Source organism: Peromyscus californicus, unplaced genomic scaffold, assembly GCF_007827085.1.
Source record: "Peromyscus californicus insignis strain IS unplaced genomic scaffold, ASM782708v3 Scaffold_14__1_contigs__length_90479793_seg_2, whole genome shotgun sequence".
Taxonomy (NCBI): Eukaryota; Metazoa; Chordata; class Mammalia; order Rodentia; family Cricetidae; genus Peromyscus; species Peromyscus californicus.
This window is the reverse complement of record NW_026294436.1, coordinates 64,659,349-64,682,374: the sequence shown is the minus strand read 5'-3', so window position 1 is coordinate 64,682,374 and position 23,026 is coordinate 64,659,349. Positions and strand designations below refer to the sequence as shown.

Sequence of the window (23,026 nt, the reverse complement as noted above, 5' to 3'; positions counted from 1 at the left end):
GATGCTTTAGAAATGGCAACCCAAGCCGGGCGGTGGTGGCGCACGCCTTTAATCCCAGCACTCGGGAGGTAGAGGCAGGCGGATCTCTGTGAGTTCGAGGCCAGCCTGGGCTACCAAGTGAGTTCCAGGAAAAAGGCGCAAAGCTACACAGAGAAACCCTGTCTCAAAAAACCAAAAAGAAATGGCAACCCATATCCAGTGATTTTCCTCCTCACTCCAGGGTTCACAACACAATTTACCAACATTGGTGGTCTTCTTTTATCATTGCTGGCCCATTACCTGAGCAGCCGCCAGGGCTGGTTCTAGGTCAGTAGTGATGGAGGCACACAGGATTTGGATGTATTTGCCAATACCAGGGCAATAACAGGGAATTTTAAAAGTGCATTATACGTAATAAAAATTTCACTTAGAAAACAAAATAATCTTTATATTTCATACAAAAGAGTTAAAAAGAGGGCATAAATTTTCATTTTTTAACCTGTAGACATTCAAATGTATGTTTACTAACTGTTATATGGTATCTGAAGCTGATATATACACTATATATACAGTAGGAAAACAGGTGTTGGCTCAGCCCTCTGAGAATTCAGAATGGACTGAAAAAAGCAGATATTAAGAAAACTCTAGAAATCATGGGTTTTAAGTTTTCTAAGATATGGCTCTAAGGAAGTCAGTCTGAAGTCAGTCATTGGTTGGCAGGTGTTGTGTATGCACAGACCCTGTTCGAGAAGGGTCTCAGGACACGAGGATGAGGGTTTGACACTTTCTCTTTCGGAGTCAAGCGGGTCTTGAGGGGCTTGCATTTACCTCTAGCTCTAATGTAAAAGTATTTCAAGTAGCTTGCGTCTAACAATGAAAGAGGTATAGCTTTATTTTCAATTTTACCACCAGTGCCCAATACCTTCTAGAACCCAGCAAATAATTTATGTATGTCTGAATAAAGAATGCAACTCTGGCCGGGCGGTGGTGGCGCACGCCTTTAATCCCAGCACTCGGGAGGCAGAGCCAGGCGGATCTCTGTGAGTTCGAGGCCAACCTGGGCTACAGAGTGAGTTCCAGGAAAAGGCGCAAAGCTACACAGAGAAACCCTGTCTCGAAAAACCAAAAAAAAAAAAAAAAAAAAAAAAAAAAAAGAATGCAACTCTGAATGAAGACTTTCTACCTGTCATAATTTGATCTTTTCGTGTGGTGAATAAGAGAACAGAAAAGTACCTGACAGTGAAAGACTAAAGCCCTGGGAAGGCTCTAAGGATTCAGAATGGCTGGTCTCACTGCATCCAAGTGTTACGAGAAGGACAGAGATTGGGACTGGTCCAGGGGCTTCCTTCAACTAGTTGTGTGATGTTTTCATTTGTGAGTTAATTAGAATAAAGTGAATTTATTTAAAGTTTTAAAAAATGCATGAATTTAAACAGTGGACATGAACAACTGTATAGGTGCTATGGGAAATGGAATAGGGATTCCTTTGAAAAGAACAAAAAAATATATGATCCACAATTTCACTACGGGATATATACTCAAAAACAGTGAAAATAGGAACCTGACCAGAAACTATAAATTTGTGTTCATAACTGCATTATTACTCATGACCAAAAGGCAAAGGCCACCTGCATGTCCAACGATAGATGAAGGCAAAAACAAAATCTATTCTAATGTAGACATCCTACAGCATGGATGATCCTTGAAAATGTTATACTAAGTGAAATAAGCCAAATACAAACAATGAATACTGGTAGTTCTGCTATATGAAGTTTCTGAAAAAGTCAAATTTATGAAATAATAAAGTAGGGCCTTGAGGCAGTAGAAAAATAGTTATTGTTTTATACTGTTTCTATTTAGAGATGATTTAAAAAGACAGCTGGTGATGACAGTTGTACAAGATGTGAAAATGCTCAATATTTCTCAATGAAGTATTAAAAACTGTTAAAACAAATTTTGGTAGATATATTTTACCACAATTTAAAAAGTTAAAAGATGAGGGAGGGAGGGAGGGAGGGGAGAGGGGTACTAGAGAAACGGAATGAAAGAGCACACAGGAGTGACTATTACATATCCAACACAGGAAACCCTGTGAAGTAAGAACAATTCCAAAACAAGAGGACTAACCCTTTCTCTCAACAGTCTTTTTACTGATTTTACTAATTTCATTCTGCCACTGGGAAATGATTTTAAAATGTGAGTCAAAGGCCCCGGGTGGATCTCTGGGAGTCCAATTAGCGAGAATGAGGAGGGTTTATATGAGCGAGAATTGTTGAGACCAAGGTTGGATAAAGCACAGGGACAAATAGCCAAATGAATGGAAACACATGAACTATGAACCAATGGCTGAGGGGTCACCAACTGGATCAGGCCCTCTGAATGGGTGAGACAGTTGATTGGCTTGATCTGTTTGGGAGGCATCCAGGCAGTGGGAACAGATCTTGTGCTCATTGCATGAGTTGGCTGTTTGAAACCTGGGGCCTATGCAGGATTGTTTGGCTCGGCCTGGGAGGAGGGGACTAGACCTACCTGGACTGAGTCTACCAGGTTGACCTCAGTCTGTGGGAAAGGCTTTGCCCTGGAGGAGATGGGAATGGGGAGGGGGGTTGGGGGGAAGGTGAGGGGGACGGGAGGGGGGAGAACAAGGGAATCCGTGGCTGATATGTAGAACTGAATTGTATTGCAAAATAAATTAAAAAAAACAAAACAAAACAAAAAAAAAAAACCTTAAAAAAAAAAAAATGTGAGTCAAGAGCAGCCCGGCAAGTGTGGGATTTAGAAGACAGTGGGAGTGAAGCACAGGAAGGAAGCTGGGAGGAGCTGGTATCACACATTTCCCAATACAGGATGACACTCTCTGTGTGCTATGTGGAGAATGAAGTTCGTTAGACGTGCCTGGATTGTTACAACAAGACAGAAATGTTAGGAAAAGGGTATGATGGGTTCAAAGAAGGAGCATTTCACTTATTCATCAACAAACACTGAGTTGGGTTTCTAATGAACCGAGTATAATCAATCCTATAGGGACTTGAACATACTAGTGGATAAAATGACAAACATAAATCAATTTAAAATTCCTGTTTTCAAAGAGCTTGTGCTCTGTGGTGAGTGAGGGAAGACATGGTACAGACACAAATATGTTAATACTGAGACATGTTATAGATAAGTAGGGGGTTATGAAAAAGACGTTTCCAGCAAATCAACAAGCATACACAGACAGAAGACAGATGCTGACAGACAGACAAGTGAAAGGAGAGAGAATTGAAATGGAAGGTGGGAAGCTCATATGTATGAAGGTTAAGCATTACATGGGATCTAAAAATAATCTGATGTGCGTAGAATCAGGGTAGAAAAAGCGAGCAGTTACTACAAATAAAGCTGAAGAGAGACAAACACATGCATGGCGATGAAGGACTTCTAATCAGCATTGAGAAATTCTTACATTATCCTAGAGGCAAGGAGAATCTCTTGAAAATACACGCATGCATATTGAAGCTGCAACATCAACAGATCCATCTCTTTAAAAGCTGACTCCGGTGACTTCTATTTTTTTGGGAATTATAACTGATATATTTCCCATTGAGAACAAATAAAAATCTTGGACCTTACATTTTAAAGTGAATAAATGATCAATGAATAAGTAAGTAAGAAGACTAAGAAATGTGGTGAGCCCAGCTGGAATGTTGTGACCTGTAGAATAAAAGTAGTGAGCTCCCAGGTTTTCTTTTCATGTATCCCAGAAGTGGACCTTAAGAAGATGACAACCTAGAAAAGGCAACACTTATAAGGGAACACAGCCGCCCCAAAATCCCGGTCTTCTTAGGCAAAGAACCAAGAACGGGCTGTCGGATACCCTGTCTATTAGTGAGGGAGAAGACAGCGCTCTTATGCAGACTAAGAGGAAGGGGCCTATGAAGAAAACTGCAAGTTCTTCATATGTATAAGAGAGAACAGCAGCTGGATTTAAAAGGAAGATTAAGGGCTAAAACCACAGAGTCTGGGATACTAAGGAAAATTAGTTAGAATGAGTGCAGACTGGTATGAGATAGCCAAGCAGACCTGAGAAGAGACAAACAAGCTTAAAGAAGCCATTGAAGCAAGGCCAAAGATGGCAGGCCAGCTGGCTAGCCTCCATGAGACCTTTTTCCTCTGGGAAAAACATGGAAGGCACTACTGTTTATTGCATATTCTTGCTTTTAATACATTGTTTCTAATGCAAATAACTTACAATAGACTAAGTCATAAGAAAGAATGGCTTCTAAAGTGCTGGACCTATTTCAGGAAAGACACCCCAGACCAGCCCATAGATAAAGAGCTAACCAATAACACTCTAGCTACTTTTTAGTGGCTCTGAAAACAAATGAAGATTAATATAATGAATAGTTAGCAAGACACCAGCTAGGTCAAAAGGTAGTAATGGTGTTCAATTAGCTCAACAGCTAGCAATCAGTCAAGGTCAATAACTAAGGCAGACTCAGAGATGGGTAAGGGTGGGCTTCAACTATTCCTAACTGTGTGGGCAAGCATGAACATAACACGATCATCTCCCTGGTTGGTTCAGGAGGACATACACAGAGCACATGGGTCTTCTAGTCACTTAACCTTTGATGGCCCCAGGCAATTAACCAATCTCCAAAAAGATTACATCTGTTTTTGTCCAGTTTCTATCACTGCACTACAGAAACTCCACACAAAGGAAATTCAACAGCTTTTTCTATTCTTTGATACTCTTCCCAACTCTTGGAAATTCATCTCCCTTTTCCACAGTGATACGTAATAAAGACTGTTTCCACACTGTTATGCACAAGAAGGATCTATCTATCTTTAATTTCCACTGGGGTAAAACAACAAACTCGGAGCCACCACCCCAGGTTGATCTTTGACATCTTAGGTCTTTGCATCATATTGAGTGGGCCATGAAAGGTCCTGTCATTCTCCAAAATCATTAACAATAGATAAACAAAACAAAAAAAACTCTTAGAAAACTACTGTTATATTTGACTTAAATATCACAGAAACACACATAACATGGTCGTGCATATCTTTAATTCCAGCACTCAAGAGGCAGAGGCAGGCAGATCTCTGAAACCTCTGTATTCCCATGCTGACCCCTGTCAACCATGGGAGCTAAATTTGAATTTCTAACCTGAGGCTACAAAGAGATGCCAAAGCACACTCACAAAGGTGGTGTTTTAAAAACAAACCAACAATAACAACAACAACAACAAAAAAAAAAAAACCAACAAGAACTGGTTAAGATTAAGAGGTTTCCACAGTGTCAGTGGAGAACAAATTGGGAATTAGACTTCTGCTCCACCTGGCAACAAAGAGATGTCAGTATGCCTATGAACCACAACAATGACCAGTATGCAAGATATTCCTAAGGGTGTAGGAGTGGCACTCACATCTTGGCAGCAACCAATAGCTATATAATTAGACTTAAGGCCTGCTCAACAGGAGGGGAATTATGCCTGTATTAATAATGAATACTATAACTAGACAGACAACCAACATGACTATAGAAAACCTCAAAAATATTCTCCACCAATAGGATCTAATAAATATTTATAAAACAAACCATCTAGAATAGCAGGAATGCACATTCATCACAAGTGCCCAGGGAATATAGGTTAAGATAACCATATCTTAGGCACAAAACAAACCTCAACAACTCTAAAAGAGCTGAAATTACAAAGGGTATTGTAAAACTGATTAGAGAAATACAGAAGTTAATTCTTCAAACACACAAAGTAAATGACATACTTCTCAATTTGAATCAAAGTGAAAAAATTTTAAACATTTGAGCAAGAAGGAAAATATGACATACTGAAATTTTGTAGGGCACAGTAATGTCAATACTAAAAGAGAAATTGATTTGTTACTTGATGTTCATGTATGTGTTATTTTCTCGTCTGCAGCAACCCTTCTCTTCTTCAAACCTCACATCTACTTCACACTCATCTATATAATTTTCCAGGCAAATTCTAACACTAGTAGTTCAGTTAGTCATCTCTGGTCTCTCTAGGTGGGTGTGCCTTCTATGTATTCTCTATGGACGTTTTTCTACTTTCCCTAAAGCCCCTTCACCTGTGTGGCAATGGTGACTTACATATTTACTTTCCAGATCATATTATGAACTCCATGGAACCAGAACTAATTTTTATTTGCCTTTTCTTCAGTGTCATATAACTCATAACATCAACAGGATGCAATAGACAGCTAGTGTGAGTAAAACCATTTCTTAAAATCTACTAAAGTAATGACGAGCCTCAGAAAGCGACCTGCTACTTGTTTCCTTAGTTTCTCGATCTCTTCTTTCAGGCCTTTAATTTCTAAATCTTTGCTTGCTGTTAGTGGACCATCAACAGTTGAATACTGCAGAGCTTGAACAGTCTGTGTTGACTCTGAAAAGAAAACAGAATTCAAAAATGAAAATCAGAGACTTACAGTTTTTAAAACTAATGTCAACATATCTCTACACAACTTTTTTAATAGTTCCAAAACATCTGGTCAGAACATCTACTCACTGAAAAAGCTTAAGAACACATGAAAGCATACAGTTCCATTGCATCTTTTTAAAGTTTGTAAGCAAGATCTCCAAATACATAGACTTGAATGACTCAACTTTCTAATATATGAGACTTGGGGTTTGAAGTACTATTGACCAACTATGACAAAGAATTAACTAACTATTCAGACATTTATGGTTTTTTCCTAGCAGAGACCATCATCTTGAGATTACAAATAATCACATTTCATACAACATATGAAGAACTGAATAAGACATGAGGAAAGGTGTAGATGTACTGTTACATAGTGCATACACATGGAGAACTTCTGGATTTTATATAGGAAATTAAAGGACCAGCTACAGGACCTTTGATTTGGCTTATCAATTTAGTTAAAACACTTGATCGAAATAGAGATCAATTTATCTTAAAGTTGTATATAGAAGATAAAATGTATGAAGCAATATGAACATTATAATAAGGCTTATTTCCCAGGTACTAGCAAAAGACATAGAATAATTTATAATCAGAAATGAAACCACCTTTTGTCCTAAAACAGCTTTTCTGCTACTTAGGAAAGGGTTCCTAAATAAAGTCCCTCTTAGTGCAGTTCTTGGTGAATTAACACAAACCACACACATAGATAAAATGCATCATGAACCTTACATGCATGGTCATCGCTATGCATTTCTTAGCCTGAATAAAAAGTATAAGATATACTACATCATACATCTGATCATTACCTTGGTATCTAAAAAGTATTTTTATTCAGGTTCAAAACATATTAAAATTGATCCTGTTTTATTTGTTTGGAAAAGAACACCCACTATTTTAGTTTATTTAAAAGACACTTATTCAGGACTTGGAAGACAGTTTAGTCAGCAAAGTTTGCTTTGCCCAAATCTGTACTCGCTTAGAAAATAACACTCTCTTAGAAAAGAACTAAAGAATTCAAGCATCAAAACCACACAAAGTCTAGGGTAGAGAAAGCTCTCATTTGTAATGAAATGGAACAGGAATGGCTATTACTCTACTGTCCTTTTGCTACAAGTGAAAATATACTAAATAACTTTGAACTATAAACTTATAAGCACTGAAAAAATCTTTTTTGTAAACCCATTATGGAACTGTGAAGCAAAGGCCGAAGAAAATGACCCATAGAAGAGTAAGGCAGTCTAAGATGGAGGGCTGTCTCATGGCTCTAACCTGGAGCCTTGCCCAGGTTGCAGCTTGACCTAAACGGAGGGATATTTTAATTTTTTTTGAGGAGTGTTATACATGTGGGTACACATGCCACTGCACTCACGTAGAGGACAGAGGACAGTCTTCGACAGTCAGTTCTCTCCTTCTACCGTATGGGTTCCAAGGTTACACCTGAGTCGTTTGGCTTGTCAACAGGGGCCATCTTGCTAGCCTCCTAAAATTGAGGACTAGTATGCTGAAAAACCCACCAAATCTTCTGGAAAATGTGGGGGTAGGGACTAGTACACTACTTAGAGAAGTAATTCTTATCCTATTAGTGTATCTGCATCGAGTCAGGGACAGAGGCCGTCTCCTCACCAAGGTATTTACTTACTCCTTCCATCTTGCGAAGTAAGACAAGGAGGCTGAAGAAGAGAACACATCTCCCAGAGTCACAAGCAAAGGAGAAAGAGACCCGACCAGGCTCTACCTAATCCTCCCTTCACTTCTGACATTAGAGGTGGATTGAATTTAATGAAGATTGCTGTCCAGCCTTGTTCAGGCTCAAACAGTGATTGGATAAAGAGTGGGAAAACATTTTCTGAGGCAGAAATAGTATTAACTCAATTGTCTCTCTTATTTTCACTCACATTAGTCATATAATTAAAGTTATAAGGCATTTGGAACTGCAGGAGATCACGACCAATAGTCAAAGAGCAAACAAAGGCAGCAGCAAACTCACAGACGACTCTAGGAATCAGCAGACACTTTAACTGAGGAACACACACGCACAAGAGAGGGATGCAGGGAATAAGGCATCCTTCCACAAATACAGCAAGAGCCTCTGAAGGAAAGGAGACAGTGAGGGAGCAAGGGAAGTATCATCAGCCACCAGTGAGAAAGGAGGGTGTAAAGGAACTCTGCAACGTTGCCTGCGGGGTTCTGTGACACTGAGTAGACTAGAGAAAGATCACAATCACCACAGACAAAGAAGTGCAGAAGAAGCTTAAAGTGTGCTTTCAAATCACCACAGTGTGTGATGGTAACGATGTGTAAGGACTATCATAGCTATTATGAAAAGTCACTCAAGTGTTATGTCAGCATGAGAAGGGTACTTTTTTCCTGACAGTTTCATGCTCCCATCCACATACATTTACACATACATATCTACACCTATAGAAAAACACATCATTGTGTTGTTTACGATTGTATGATATTTACATAAATGGTGTTATACTCTTTTCTCCATAGTACATTTTTTACCATTTACAAAAAGACTCCTTTTGAAGATAAAAACAATCCCTTGTAATGCAGCTTAAAACACTTTAAGTTCAATTCAAATAAGGAAAATATTAAAATATTTACCTTGAAGTTTTCTAGTAAGTTCAAGCTTCTCCTGTTCCAGCCGCTTAATTCTTCTTTCATAAGCTTCAGTTGCTAAGTTATTATCTAGAGTTCTCTGGACATTGACATCAAGGTCCAATGAGGTGGGACCTGCTGTGACTCGTAAACAGCTCCGGTCAGAAAGAACACTGAATGAAAAAACAAAATGTTGTGCATATTGCAATGAAGTTTGAAGAAAAAAATTTTTTAAATTCTTCATATAAGACACAGATTTGAATATCTTTAGTAAAACAACTAGAATCCCACAGAATTACATAAAAACTTTTCTGTGAAATTACCATAAGCTTACATAAATCGTACACATATTTTTAAATGAAAACTTCTATCAGCAAATTACCTTTAAATTCAAAACTCTGTAAGTTATAAACAAAGTTTATTGAAGGGTTATTAGTAGTTTAAAACAATCTGACAAGTTTGCTGGAACAGTAGACAAAACCATCTACATGTGTTCATTAACAGAATCTGAAACTCAAAACTCTAAAGGGAGGTACTGTTCCGAATGCACATTAAAGATATCCGAGAGGATGGCCAGTCATCAGTGAATCATCCCTAGACAAAGAAGTAGAGGCAACTATGACAGCTGAGAGAGGAAGAATTAGTCTTCCCGAGAGATGAGCTCCCTAACTGTTTATCTAAAACCAGGTCAGCCCTGAAATCATAGACACACAAGCAACACTGAATGGACTCAGAAAATTGTATCTATATATTTGTGTGTGTGTGTGTGTGTGTGTGTGTGTGTGTGTGTGTGTGTGTGTAAAATAATAATCATCAAAGAAAAAAAGCCATTAATTTGAGAGGCAGTGAGGAGGTGGATACAAGAGGAGCTGGAGAGAGTGGACATGGGAGGGACTGGAAGAAGAAAAGGGAAGAGCATAATGTAATTGTATTTTAATTAAAAAAATTTTAGATACACAAAACTCTTTGCCAATCAATTTCTAGCAACAGGGATAGAAATAAAAGTACATAAAATATTCAGCACATTAGAAAGTGTTAACTGCTAAAGAGAAAATATTAAACAGAAAAGAGAGAAAAGTCCTGAGAGGGAGAAGATAGAAATTGAGATGGAGTCGTCAGAAAAGCTGTGCATATGCAGGCAGCTGAGGAAAGTCAAGTGTAGGGCCCAGTCAAGCTTGTATATCAGGATGAAGCCCAGTCTGGGAACAGAAGTCTGAGCATCCCCAGACAAGGCTCTGGTGCCCGAAGGAGGCCTGTGCAAATGGAATCCTGCAAACAACAGGAAGAGCAGGAAGAGAAGATGACAGACAGTTGTACAGGGCCTTACAGGAACTCTGCTCTGTTCTCAGGACACAAAGAAACAGAATTGGGGAGTAGAGGGAAACGGCCATGAACAAGGAGAACAGGGCAATTTTGATAGATGTACGAAATGTAAGGAGTTATTAATATATTACACAGGCAGTTAAGACAGGTTTTAAGTAGAAGGCAAGGTGGTCTCATGTCTTTAGGAAATGTGTGGGGGAAGTTCCATGGCTGAGCCCTAGAACACTTTGATACTCAGAAATCTGGGAAAGGAGGACTTGTGGTGATATTTTATTTGTGCTTTAATAAATAAAGCTTGCCTGGAGATCAGAGGAAAAGGCCAGTTGTTATAAGTAAACACCAAAGTCAGGCAATGTTAGCATACACCTTTAATCCTATCACTTGGCAGGCAGGGATCTGTCTGGATCTCTGTGAGTTCAAGGACACACTGGAAACAGAGCCAGGTGTGGTGGCACACGCCTTAAATTCCAACACTTGTTAACCATGGAAGTCTGGAGGTCTGTACAGACAGACAGGAAGTGACAGAGCTGGGCAGGAAGAGGAAGTGATGTAGCTGGACAGAGCAAATCAGATGGCAGAATAGCAAGGCATATAGACATGGGTAGACAGGCAGTATCTCTCATTTGGAAGCTGCGGAGTTGGTAAGGTGAGGTTAGCTGTAGCTTTCCCTATTTCCCTGATCTCTCAGGTTTTCACCCCTATATCTGGCTCCGTGGTTTTTTTATTTAATAAGACCATTTAGAAATTCATCTACAAGGACTCAAGTTTAGAGACTGAGAAACGGACACAAGTGAAGTGTTTCACACGGAGCAGTGGCAAGGGTGGAAAGGGCAAGTGGACTAGAAGGAATCAGTCCACTGTGGACAGGAGCCAACGGAGTGCTGGTGAGAGCAGTCTGCGTGAAGGGACTGCGGCACAAACCCGAAATGAGCAATTCAAGAAAGAGTAGTACAAAAAATGGACAGTTAGGTAATTTAGTTATACACCAAAGAATTAATTGGTATCAGGCACAAGATCCAGAAAGGCTTTCTATTTTAAGATGGAAGAAATGATTACATGTCTGGTGAGATGGTTGGCAGAATGTACGGATGTGGATAGCACATAAAAGAGAAAAACTTGTGACATAAATGTGAACAATATATTAAGCTAAGCAGGAGGCAATGGAAGGAGTCAGCCCGAGGCAGGCATCTTCATGGTCCATTCTTGAGAAGAGCTTATGAGTCTGGGGGACAGAAGAAAACAGTGGCAGGAACTTGCAGCTGCTGTCTGGAGTTGGTGTCAATTATCAGGGATGGAGGAAGCAAGATCATCAGCTGAGGATGAGGGTGATCAAGATTGCAAGAAATGAACTATGAAATGGTTACCTTGGTACATACAGGGCAGGACAAACCAAGGAGATTCAGGGTGTTTATCACACAGTACACAGTACTTAAAGCTGGAGAACCTCAATGTAAAGTTAGCCTGGTTGCTAAGAACCACCTGTCTGCTCCAGCCACTTTGAACTGCTTAGATTTTAAATAAAGAACAATCACTCAACAAAGAAAGCCCAGTAGCTGAGAGATAGCTAAAGGGACTGCTGTGGCACACAGGAAGTGATTACTGTGATTCTTATGGGACATGGAAGAGAGGAATCAGAGAACAGGAATGGAGTGAAGAGTAAAGACTGGGATGAACAATGGCTGGGAATTTGGTGCTTGACATATACAGAACATTCCTTAAGTGCCTTGGTGCTGGTTCCTGCCCCATTCCCCATGGGTTCGACTCTTGAGCTATTTGTCCTCATAATTTCCCTCCAAATAGTTGCTTCGTGGGTGGTTTATTCTATTTATGATACCAAAATAGGCTGTCCTTTCTTTTTTTCACATTTAAACCCAGCTCCACGACATAACTACAGCCATGTATATGCCATTTTCAAGCTTCAATCTACTTTACTTTTTTATAAATTACCCAACTTAACTTGACTTTTGAAACTTACCAGCTACTAGTATATGTAAAACCAACAAATGGTAGATGATGGCCAGAAAATGCAGTATGTGTTGGTGGAGGCATTGTTTCCTAGAAGAAAATAAAAAGAATATTAATCTGGTAAGAAATCTATAATTATGACTCATAGGTTGGACTATAAATTTACTTACGATCTTCCTATGTCTGCCTCCCAAGTACTAAAATTATAGGCATGTTTGATCACACACAGTTTAAAAGCAAAATTTATTTGCAAATGGAAAATCAATAACCTCAGGGCTCATGTGGTCACTGAAGATGTGTGCAGAGTAAAGGACGTGCACTGTCCTTTGCTCATGTGGTCACTGAAGATGTGTTCAGTAGGGGATGTGCACTGTCCTTTGCTCATGTGGTCACTGAAGATGTGTGCAGAGTAAAGGATGTGCACTGTCCTTTGCCCCTCCTGCTGAGACTGAACATAGAATGTTCCTCTTTTCTCACACTGGAAGTAAATGTCCTTGGCACACTTTATAAATGTTTTTGTGCCTTTTATGATAGTATCTCATGTAAAATAGCTCCCAGAGTGCTAGTTGATAATTACTTTTATTTTTCTTAAAATTTCAAGACAGGGTCTTGCTGTATGGCCTAAGCTAGACATGAACTCATGATCCTTTCCCACTATACTTCCCATCAGAGTACTAAGATTATAGGTGTGTGATGCCACACCTGGCTGCCATCTAATGTTGCAACATAAAAAAGGTAATCATGTGCTGTTACACAGAAAACATATTTTAGACAAACTCTGTTTTAGGAGGAAGTTATAGTGCTGATAGACTTGAGCTCAGTGTTAGTGAATCAATGGTATATATTATTATATAAAGTATCTTTAAACAGAAGTACACAAAAAAGGTTTTTATATTCAAAGTTGTTAAAAATGTGACCAGAAACAAACTTTATGTTTCTTTAATTCTGGGATATTATAATATAATTGCAACATTTCTCCCTTCCTTTTCCTCCCTCCAACTCCTCCCATATACATCTCCCTACTCTCCTTCAAATTCATTAACCTTTTATTTCTACAGAGCAATGGTCAATGTCAACTAACTTGGTGCTCACCATAACTTTATAAAATACAAGTACTGTGAATAATTAAAATCAACTGTATATTCACTTAACTTGGAAAGACTCAGAATTACTGTCAACAGTGAATATAAAAAGTGGTGAGGAAAATCCATCTAATTCCTTCTTGTGAAGTTTAAACAGTTTAACAGCTCACATTCATCTCGAACACAGTACTTAACAGTAAAAGGTGACATAAAATTAATATAAAATTTAGTACTGAACTAAAACCAAAGATATACAATTATTGAATAAATTAACAGCTTAAAATAAGACAGCTAGAAAATAACCCCCAAATTTTAGGTTCTGATTTTCTGAAATTTGACTCTGTATAACCTAGTGATTTAGAGCAGAATCAACACAGTATGCTGGCCTTGTTACAGTCCACGAGCTGTAGATAAGGGAACTACTTGGCTCAGACAGAGACACTACCTCAGGAAAGGCAAGCTACAGACTGACTTTCCACATTCATTTCCTACCCAGCTGGCTATTTTAGCAACACTGTGGGTGGTGGGTTTGAGCCTCCCAAATGAAGTTTGTCCATCGAGCAGGAAGGTGTCAGCTCCTCGCTCCATGTTGTCAGTACAGCCAAACAGGTAGCGGGATGTGGTATGTATGATTTCAAACAAAGTTCAGTAGTTTTTCATGAACAAACACTTCTTTATTGCTTTTTGGTTATAGTAATCTCTGAAACGTTTTGCCATTTGTTTCCAGTTTCATGGTTGGTTTTAGGAAGGGTTTATCATCATCTTCTCTTTGAAATCATGAAATACACTTTTTAAAGCATCTAATCTTGTCTTCTTAGGAAACCTACTGACACAATTGTTTAAAAAACAGGTCTTTGAATTTTGCTTTTGGTCATGGGTGACTATACTGAATTCAGTTAAATCTCTTAATTTTTTTGGTACACGAGAGAATAAGCACTGGAAGTCATAACTACTGTGTGACCAATAAGAGAAAAATAGTCCTGGCACCAAACTAATACACAAAATGTTACTTTATAACCATCCTTAAAAGAACCAGAAGGGCAGGACATCTTCATAATGTCATACTTACAGAATTTTTTAAACAGTCATCATCCACATCAAAATTTGATGTATCTGTTGGGCTACTAACTTCTGGAATATAAGGTGCTTCACAGTTTCGAATATTATCCCAATCAATTCCACTGAAAAACGGATGTTTCTTAAAGTCTTCTATTCCATTTTGGCCAAGTCGATGTTCTCTGCTACAAATGAGTCGTCGAATAAGATCCTTAGCATTTTCAGACACATCAGTCACTTGGGGTGGAAACTGAAACCTCTCCTATACAGACAAAATAAAGTATAAATACAAATCAGCAGTTTTCTTACAAAATGGTGGTAAACTTGTTTAAATATATTTCCTTTTGAAAAACATGCAGTGTTTGATGACACAGAGCATTGATACTGTGGAGAGATACAGGGATGATGAGAAATAAATCCTTTTCCTAAAAGAAGTTTTAGTTCTCTAAGTGAGTTCATGATGGAAGAACTGCAAAGAGAGGTCAGATGCTACAGGATCTCAAGCTGATGTTCAAATGAGGTGGATCTGATTAAAAGTAGCAGGATTTAACTCAATACTTCAAAATAATGTAGATTATTGATAATGTCCAGGTACAATATAAAATATCAGTTCATCATTGAACACTTAAACTTTAACATGTATCTGGCACTAGTCAAAGTGATTTACTTAACTATTTAATCCTCACAATAATCACATTGGGTAGGAACTACTATGATGACAGTCTTGTAGAAGAGGTACACAATCATTTTCTCAACACCATACAACTAATCATTGACAGAAAAGGGTCTTCCACTGCACTCTCCAGACCTGTGCTGTTAAGCAGCATGATATACTGAAGTAACTCCCTTCTGAATGGTATATGTGCTACTCACAACCTTTAACTTCTCTCTATCTTTCAGCTCTTCATAACTACTTATTGCTCTATCTCTGCAGCTTGGTAGAAGACACAAAGTCTATAAAATTGATTTATATGCATAAACACAAGAACCAATGAAAAAGTATAGATTACCCTACTCTTCTGGGGACACTCAGATTCATCGTGAGGACTTTTGCAACTGTTCACCATCATCTGGAAGTGGACAGTTACTCTCTTCTGCACTGTCTGTTTTGATCTTGTTCCTCCAGTATATCTGGACTGCAGTCAGTGTTTTGTGACCATTAACACTAGAACATTCTATATACACATCTTTATTCTAGATATTTAAACCAGGTAGACTTCTAGACCCAACCTTGTTCCATTAAAAGCTCTAACCATAACTTTAAGGCTCAAGATGTATACCTGTTAACTTTGGGACAGGAAGTTACAATTTGCAGCCCTGTCAACAGAATCTGAGGAGTACCCATGATGCTGTATTAGAACACAGAATACAATTTTTCAATTTGTCTTTGCCAGATTGACAGAAGAATTTCAGGAAAACAAAACTGATTGTTGTGTGTGTGTCCATGGTTGGGTGTGTGTGTGCACATGATGCCAAGCTGTCCATGTGAAGGTCGGAGGACAACTCTGTGGAGTCACGTCTCTCCTTCCATCTTTCCATGCATTTCAGGGATTAAACTCAGGTCACCAGGCATGCACAGCAAGCACCCTAGCAACAGAGTCATTTTGTTGGCTCCAAAGAATCTCAATTTTATCTTTATTCACACTTCGTTTCTTACTAATAATGCTGATAATTTTTATATGCATGTTTGTCATGACTGTACATAATATAGAGTAAAAATTAATAAAAACTACTTTTGAACTCTGTTAACTATAGAGACCAATTTTTCTATTTAGGAGCACTTTTAAATAAAATATGGGGAAAAGTTAAAACTAATTGTTTCACAGATTGTGATTACTAACAATTTTCCCCTACTAAGCAAAAGAATATGACTTTCCATTGTTTTGACATCTTTAATATCACATTACTTTAACTTGCTATATGTATTTACTGTAAAAATTATAAAAAAAATAATTATACTAACTTTGTGGTTCATGATTTTTCCATATGTCTCCACCAGAGATTCAGCATAGAATGGTGTTTCTCCATAAAGCATCTCATACATACAGACCCCCAAAGACCACCAATCACACTCAGGTCCGTATCTGCCTTTTCCATCTTCCATAGCTTGAAGGATTTCAGGAGAAATATAATCTGGAGTTCCAACTGCCACTGAGGACTGAACCTGAAGAAGTTCATATTTTTATTAACATACTATATTAGAAAAATGATTTTAAATTAAAAACAGTTGAGTAGATAGTATTATAATATTTTTGTTATCTAAATTTAGTCTCCTAGTTTACAGAATGATTTTATATGGCCTCTATATTAATACTTTTCATTACTCATAACCTTAACAAACTTTTACTATAGCTGAATGCATTTACGGGAACAATATGATTTGAATCATTACAGTCATTAACAATAAAATGAATATTTCATTTACAACATTATTATTGTTTAATTTTGTTCTGATTGGTTGTCAGAGACAAGGTCTTGCTATATATCTGAGGCTAGCCTCAAACTCACAATCCTCCTGCCTCAACTTCCCAAGTGCTAGCATTATAGTATACTACTATATTAGCTTTCTTACTGTTTTTTAATATTTATCTGTGCAATCAATATATATACAGATATATGTATAATGGAACTAAAAATTTACAATTAGACATGAAGAGAACAACCCATTCTGATTAACACCGATAATAATTTTAAATTCCTAAACAGAAACCTAAGAAAACTAACCATTGATTAGTTATTGTACATTAAGTTCTTAGTAGCACTGGACATGATGGTACACATCTTATATACTAGCACTGAGAGGGATCTCTGAGTTTGTGGCCAGTCTTCTACATAGTAAGTTCCAGGCTAGTCAAGGACATTACATAGTGAGACCCTGCCTCAAAAAAAAAAAAGCCGGGCGGTGGTGGCGCACGCCTTTAATCCCAGCACTCGGGAGGCAGAGGCAGGCGGATCTCTGTGAGTTCGAGGCCAGCCTGGGCTACCAAGTGAGTTCCAGGAAAGGCGCAAAGCTACACAGAGAAACCCTGTCTCGAAAAAACCAAAACCAAACAAACACACAAAAACTTATTTGGAAAAATTATAAAATGGAAGGAAAATATAGACTTTAAAACCAAAATTTTTAATTTTAAAAAGTTGAAAATATGCCGGGCGGTGGTGGTGCGCGCCTTTAAACCCAGCACTCGGGAGGCAGAGGCAGGCGGATCTCTGTGAGTTCGAGGCCAGCCTGGGCTACCAAGTGAGTTCCAGGAAAGGCGCAAAGCTACACAGAGAAAGCCTGTCTTGAAAAACAAAAAACAAACAAAAAAAAAAGTTGAAAATATAATTACAGCAAGTTAGACAGGTGAAAATTAAATGATCATTTTCTTTATAGTATCTGGAAGAACTATTTTACACTCCTACCAACAGTGCCCAGGGCTCTCCATCACCCACAACTTAGACAACACTTGCTATATTCTGGTTGGCAGCCGCTATCCCACCAGGCATGAGATGCTATTACAGTGGAATCACAGGCTTTCTGACTTCTTTCTCTAAAGACAATTTAGGACCAAAGAGTACAGTGCTCTCCTAACTATGCAAGAGGCTCTGGTTGGAGGATCAATACCCATTACTCTGTCCTACCAAAGGAATATTAACTCAATAAAACACAGGAAGAACATAAAACCAAACAGACGTGCAAACATTAAAAACTTGAATGAAAATTAATCAGTATAAAACTATCTGTAAAGCCAAAGAGAAGAAAGCAAGTTCTAAACTGCATAAGAAACAGGTAATGGCTGTGCTATACAATTGTTCAAGATTTAAAATGAGTAAAGGTGGGGCAGGGGTATGCTGTTCATTATGTAAGACCCTCATTCAGCAGGATCACTTTCAAGCTCCGGTTTGTTTTATCAGGGCTTGGCTTGTATGTTCAAGTAGCAAAGTCAATTGACACATAAGAGGATGGCATGTGTGGTGGTTTGAAAAAAAATGGCCCCCAAAAAGGAGTAGCACTATTAGGAGGTGTGGTCTTGTTGGAGGAAGTGTGCCACTGTGGAGGTGGGCTTTGAGGTCTCATATATGCTCAAACCACACCAAGTGAAACAGACTACTTCCTTTTGGATGCAAGTCAAGATTAGGGCACTTGGCTACTTCTCCAGCACCATGTCTGCCTGCATGCCACCATGTTGCACAATGATGATAATGGACTAAACCTCTAAAAATGTAAGCCATTCCAATTAAATGTTTTTCCTTTCTAAGAGATTCTGTGGTCATGCATAGTGTCTCTTCATAGCAACAGAAACCCTCACTAAGACACCATGAAAAGCCATACATGGTACAGCATGTCTATAATTCGAGTCTTCTACTGCAATAGGGGAGGCAGAGGCAAGAAAATTCCCAGAAACTATAGACCAGGCAGCTTGTACACAGTGGTGGACAAGAGACTCTGTCTTAAACAAGATGGAAAGTGAGGACCTAGTTGTTCTTTGACCTCCACATACACTCACATTTACACACCCAAATGCAAGCACACACACATATATATATGTGTACCCATACACACCATACATACACATATAAAAAGCAATACAAATATGAAAATATAACCTTTTAACTGAACAAGAACTTAAGGATATAGTCAGCAAAAGTCAAGCAAATGGGAACATAAAACTAATGCTACCTAATCTTCACCCAAACAGAAAATTCATTTGCTGAACACTGTCCCTCAGAACAACTACGTCATTAGAAAAAAGTACACATGAAGATGGAGCTGTGTCTTCTTTTTCTACATGACACTTACATTCTTTATCACTCTAAAGACTTAGGACGTCTCACGTGTAAAAGGTATTAGCTAAAAAAGAAGCCACATGGCTCTCAAAGCATTCTTCTCAAGCTCACCATTACGAGCAGGTCAGGTGACTCTGAGAAGCCTTACCATGAGCACGGATGCATAGGGCTTTGTGAAAGGAGGTGGGGCACTGGGCCTCAGACAGTGTAGGCAGAGGGTCTCTAAACAGAGGAGGAAGACATAGCAAGGGAAATGTTATGGGAGAGTAATTCATGTTCATTTACCGTTCCATCTTCCATCAGCTTCAGACAAGAACCAAAATCTGCTAAACGAATATGTCCATTCATATCCATCAATATATTGTCAGGTTTAATGTCTCTGAAAAAATAAATACATTTAAGTTTTAGTTGGAAAATAATCAGATGTTCTTTTTACATGAAAAGATTTCAACCGCTTTTAAAAAATACTCTAAGAAAAATATCTGTTTTACAAGTTGCATCCTAGCTATGATTCATATTAAAACTTTGTAAGGCATTTATCATTTCAGTAATTCCTGGAAATAAGAAGTACTCTGGTAATTTTCATTCTGGAAAGGATACTTTTGAGGATGAAGACATTCTTTATTCAGAGAGTGGTCACAGGCATGTCACCGAACACTCTAATGTCTGCGCTTTTATCATATATGTCTCAGTTTTAAAAATGGAGGGAAAATAAGAGCCTCCTACAGATATGATAATGGAACCTTGTGGGGGGATTTACATTATAGATTTCATTTCATTAAATAGTTTTAGCTTACCCACATAACTTGTTTCTCCTAAATGTATATTACAGTATATACTACAGTGGTTTTGATTTTTCTAATAAAATATATATTTTATCCACTTCTCAAATTAGAATGCAGCTGATGACTTCTGAAATCTATATGCTGTAATAGTAGCCCCATTTCTAATATCGCTTTCTTGTATCTTTGTTATTTTTGCCACTATTGTTTGGGTGGTTTACACTTTGAGGCACGATTTCATTCTGAAGCCTAGGCTAACCTCAACTCACTATGTCACCTAGACTAGTACTGAACTCCTGGCCATTCACTTGCTGCGGTCTCCAGAGTGCTGAAATTATGTACAACTACCACACCCAACCTCTCTTGCATTTTTTATAAGATTAATACTAAAAACGTGCTTAGAGCTTTGCATCCCATGTAGTACCCTAAGTGCTTGCTATTTCTCCACAGCTGCCCAGGTGGATACAATCATTTACCCTAGCTACAGAAAAAGCTCAGCCACCTTGAGCTTACACCCAAGGCCACTGCTAGGGTTTACAGCCAGGCAGTCTGCCTCCAGATTCCACATTCTATATTATTATCATTCAAATAGATATCTGTCTCTTGGGACTAAACTAGTGACTTTCATATTTATATTTACATTAATTTTTAAAATAATGATATCTGCCTATTGCTCTTCCCTTATTTCTGTAATTTTTCATTGATTTGAATTAACTTCATTTTACCTTTTTCTTCTCTGTAATTCAAGCTAATTTTGCTTTCTTTCCAAGCTTCCTGAGTTAAGAGACTTAATTCACTTTTCACCTCATTCCTTTTTCTGTGGTGATATATTGTGTACCATAATAATCTTTGGCTGAATATCAGAGAACAGAACAAGCAAGCCACTAGATTAAACATAGAGGTCAGGCAGTGGTGGTACACACCTTTAATTCTAGCACTTGGGAGGCAGAGATCCATCTGGATCTCTGTGAGTTCAAAGCTACCCTGGACTACATAAGATTGACTCAGTTTAGGAGAGAAACAGAGCGAGGCAGTGGTGGCACACACCTTTAATTCCAGCACTTGGAAATCACATGCCTTTCATTCTAGCACTTAAGATCTCATGCCTTTGCTTGGGAAGCACACACACCTTTAATCCCAGGAAGTGATGGTGGGGCAGAGAAAGATATGTAAAGCTTGAGAAGACAGAAACTAGAGGCTCTTCAGGCTGAGGAGTCCTAGAGGTAAGAGGCAGCTTGCTCCTTTGTCTCTCTGATCTTTCAGCATTTACTCCAATATCCGGCACTGGGTTTTTTATTAAAAGACCATTTAGGAATTTGAGTTACACTTTTCCAATATTTTCATTTAAGGTTAGAGATTTTCTTTTACTGTAGCAGTTTCTGGATCTGTGTCCCCTAAGTTCTGATATAGAGCACTTTTATTTTCTCTTCATTATAAATATTTTATAATTCCAATTGTGATCTCTCTAAGCCACAACTTACAGAGAAGATATTTTAGAACTAACTGCCTGTGATCTCACCACTCTGGAGAATCAGAAGTTTAAGGCCAACCTGGGCTACAGGCGAAAAAGAATAATCATAGACAAGGCTTCCCTAGCATCTCAGAAAGGAAACATCTCGATTCATAAATCTCTACGCACCCTTAGGGTCTCCACCACAATTACAACTTTAAACCCAGTGTCACTCATTAGTTAACAGTCATCTCCCTTCTACACAGACAGAGCTATGAAGGCCCACATCATACCCACCTTCCACAGCATACTCACCTTCCTCCCCACTGGTTGGTTAACAGTTATCTCCCTTCTACACAGAAAGAGCTATGAAGGCCCACAGCATACCCACCTTCCACAGCATACTCACCTTCCTCCCCACTGGTTGGTTAACAGTTATCTCCCTTCTACACAGAAAGAGCTATGAAGGCCCACAGCATACCCACCTTCCTCCCCACTGGTTGGTTAACAGTCATCTCCCTTCCACACAGACAGAGCCATGAAGGCCCACAGCGTACCCACCTTTCTCCCCACTGAGTCTGCGGTACCCAGTACTGTATGCTGTATAGAATAGATGCTATGTTAATAATTTCATAAATTCATAAATTCAAGAATGTCCTGCCATTAGATATCTCAGAAGTTGAGAAGCTACTTACGATGATAATAAACATCACTTGCCTTTCAGTGGCTAAAACCGAAGCCTGGAACTGGATGGAATAGAATCATCTTTTTTGAATGAAGCAATTTTAATATGACTTGGTGATTTTCTATAACTCTATCATTGTGTCTGCCAGAATTCCCTTCTACCCCTAGGCTGGAGAAGTCTATTGCTTCCAGTTTTCCTACTAAAGACAAGACTGCGGTAATACTCCTATACAACAATCTCCATAAGGAAAGAGTGTAGTCAGTGTTCATAATGTAAACCAGTCACATTCCAGATTATCCTTAGGATAAAGTCATAGGTGATTTGGATAAGAATAGATGGGTAAACATACATCAAGCTTTTGAGGAAAACAAACAAATGAACATATCATTTCCAGGAGGAAAAAAATTACAGTGTCACAACTTGGTCAACAGTGAAAGAGTCCGTGGTTTCTCATTCTGTGACAATGATAGGAGTATCAATCACTTTGCCCTTTGTCAATCTCATAATTAAAACACAGTACTTATTTCTTTGATTACGTGTGACGTTAAATATTTCTTCATACTTGTACATTACTATATTACTTTTATTAATTTATTTGTAGCCATTAATTCATCTATTACTTATATATGAAGTTTTCAACTGCCCTATGTTTTAAAATACTAACATATTCTTTTCAATTACAACCTAACAAATTACTTCCCTATTTCTCAGTAAATAGGTTGTTTCTATTTTCCTCCATTCTTTGTCTGCCTCTGTTAGTTACTCCTTCACTTCTTCATCCCCAGAAACAGTTCCAGAATAAAGAGCAGATCAGCCTAACCATCTTGACATAAAGCTCTAAAATAAGTGGCCTTCCATAATAAAACCAGAACTTCCTTCAGGAGAAG

At 38.4% G+C, this 23,026-nt stretch overlaps 1 protein-coding gene across 1 annotated transcript in view; it reads right to left on the bottom strand.

The window, feature by feature from the left end:
- The window catches only part of Cdc42bpa (CDC42 binding protein kinase alpha), a 218,551-nt gene that overhangs the window by 90,291 nt on the left and 105,234 nt on the right, over positions 1-23,026 (bottom strand). Inside the window, 6 exon segments of the mRNA XM_052737792.1 lie at positions 6,261-6,383; positions 9,036-9,202; positions 12,328-12,407; positions 14,469-14,717; positions 16,419-16,619; positions 19,508-19,601. Coding sequence (XP_052593752.1) covers positions 6,261-6,383; positions 9,036-9,202; positions 12,328-12,407; positions 14,469-14,717; positions 16,419-16,619; positions 19,508-19,601 — 914 coding nt within the window.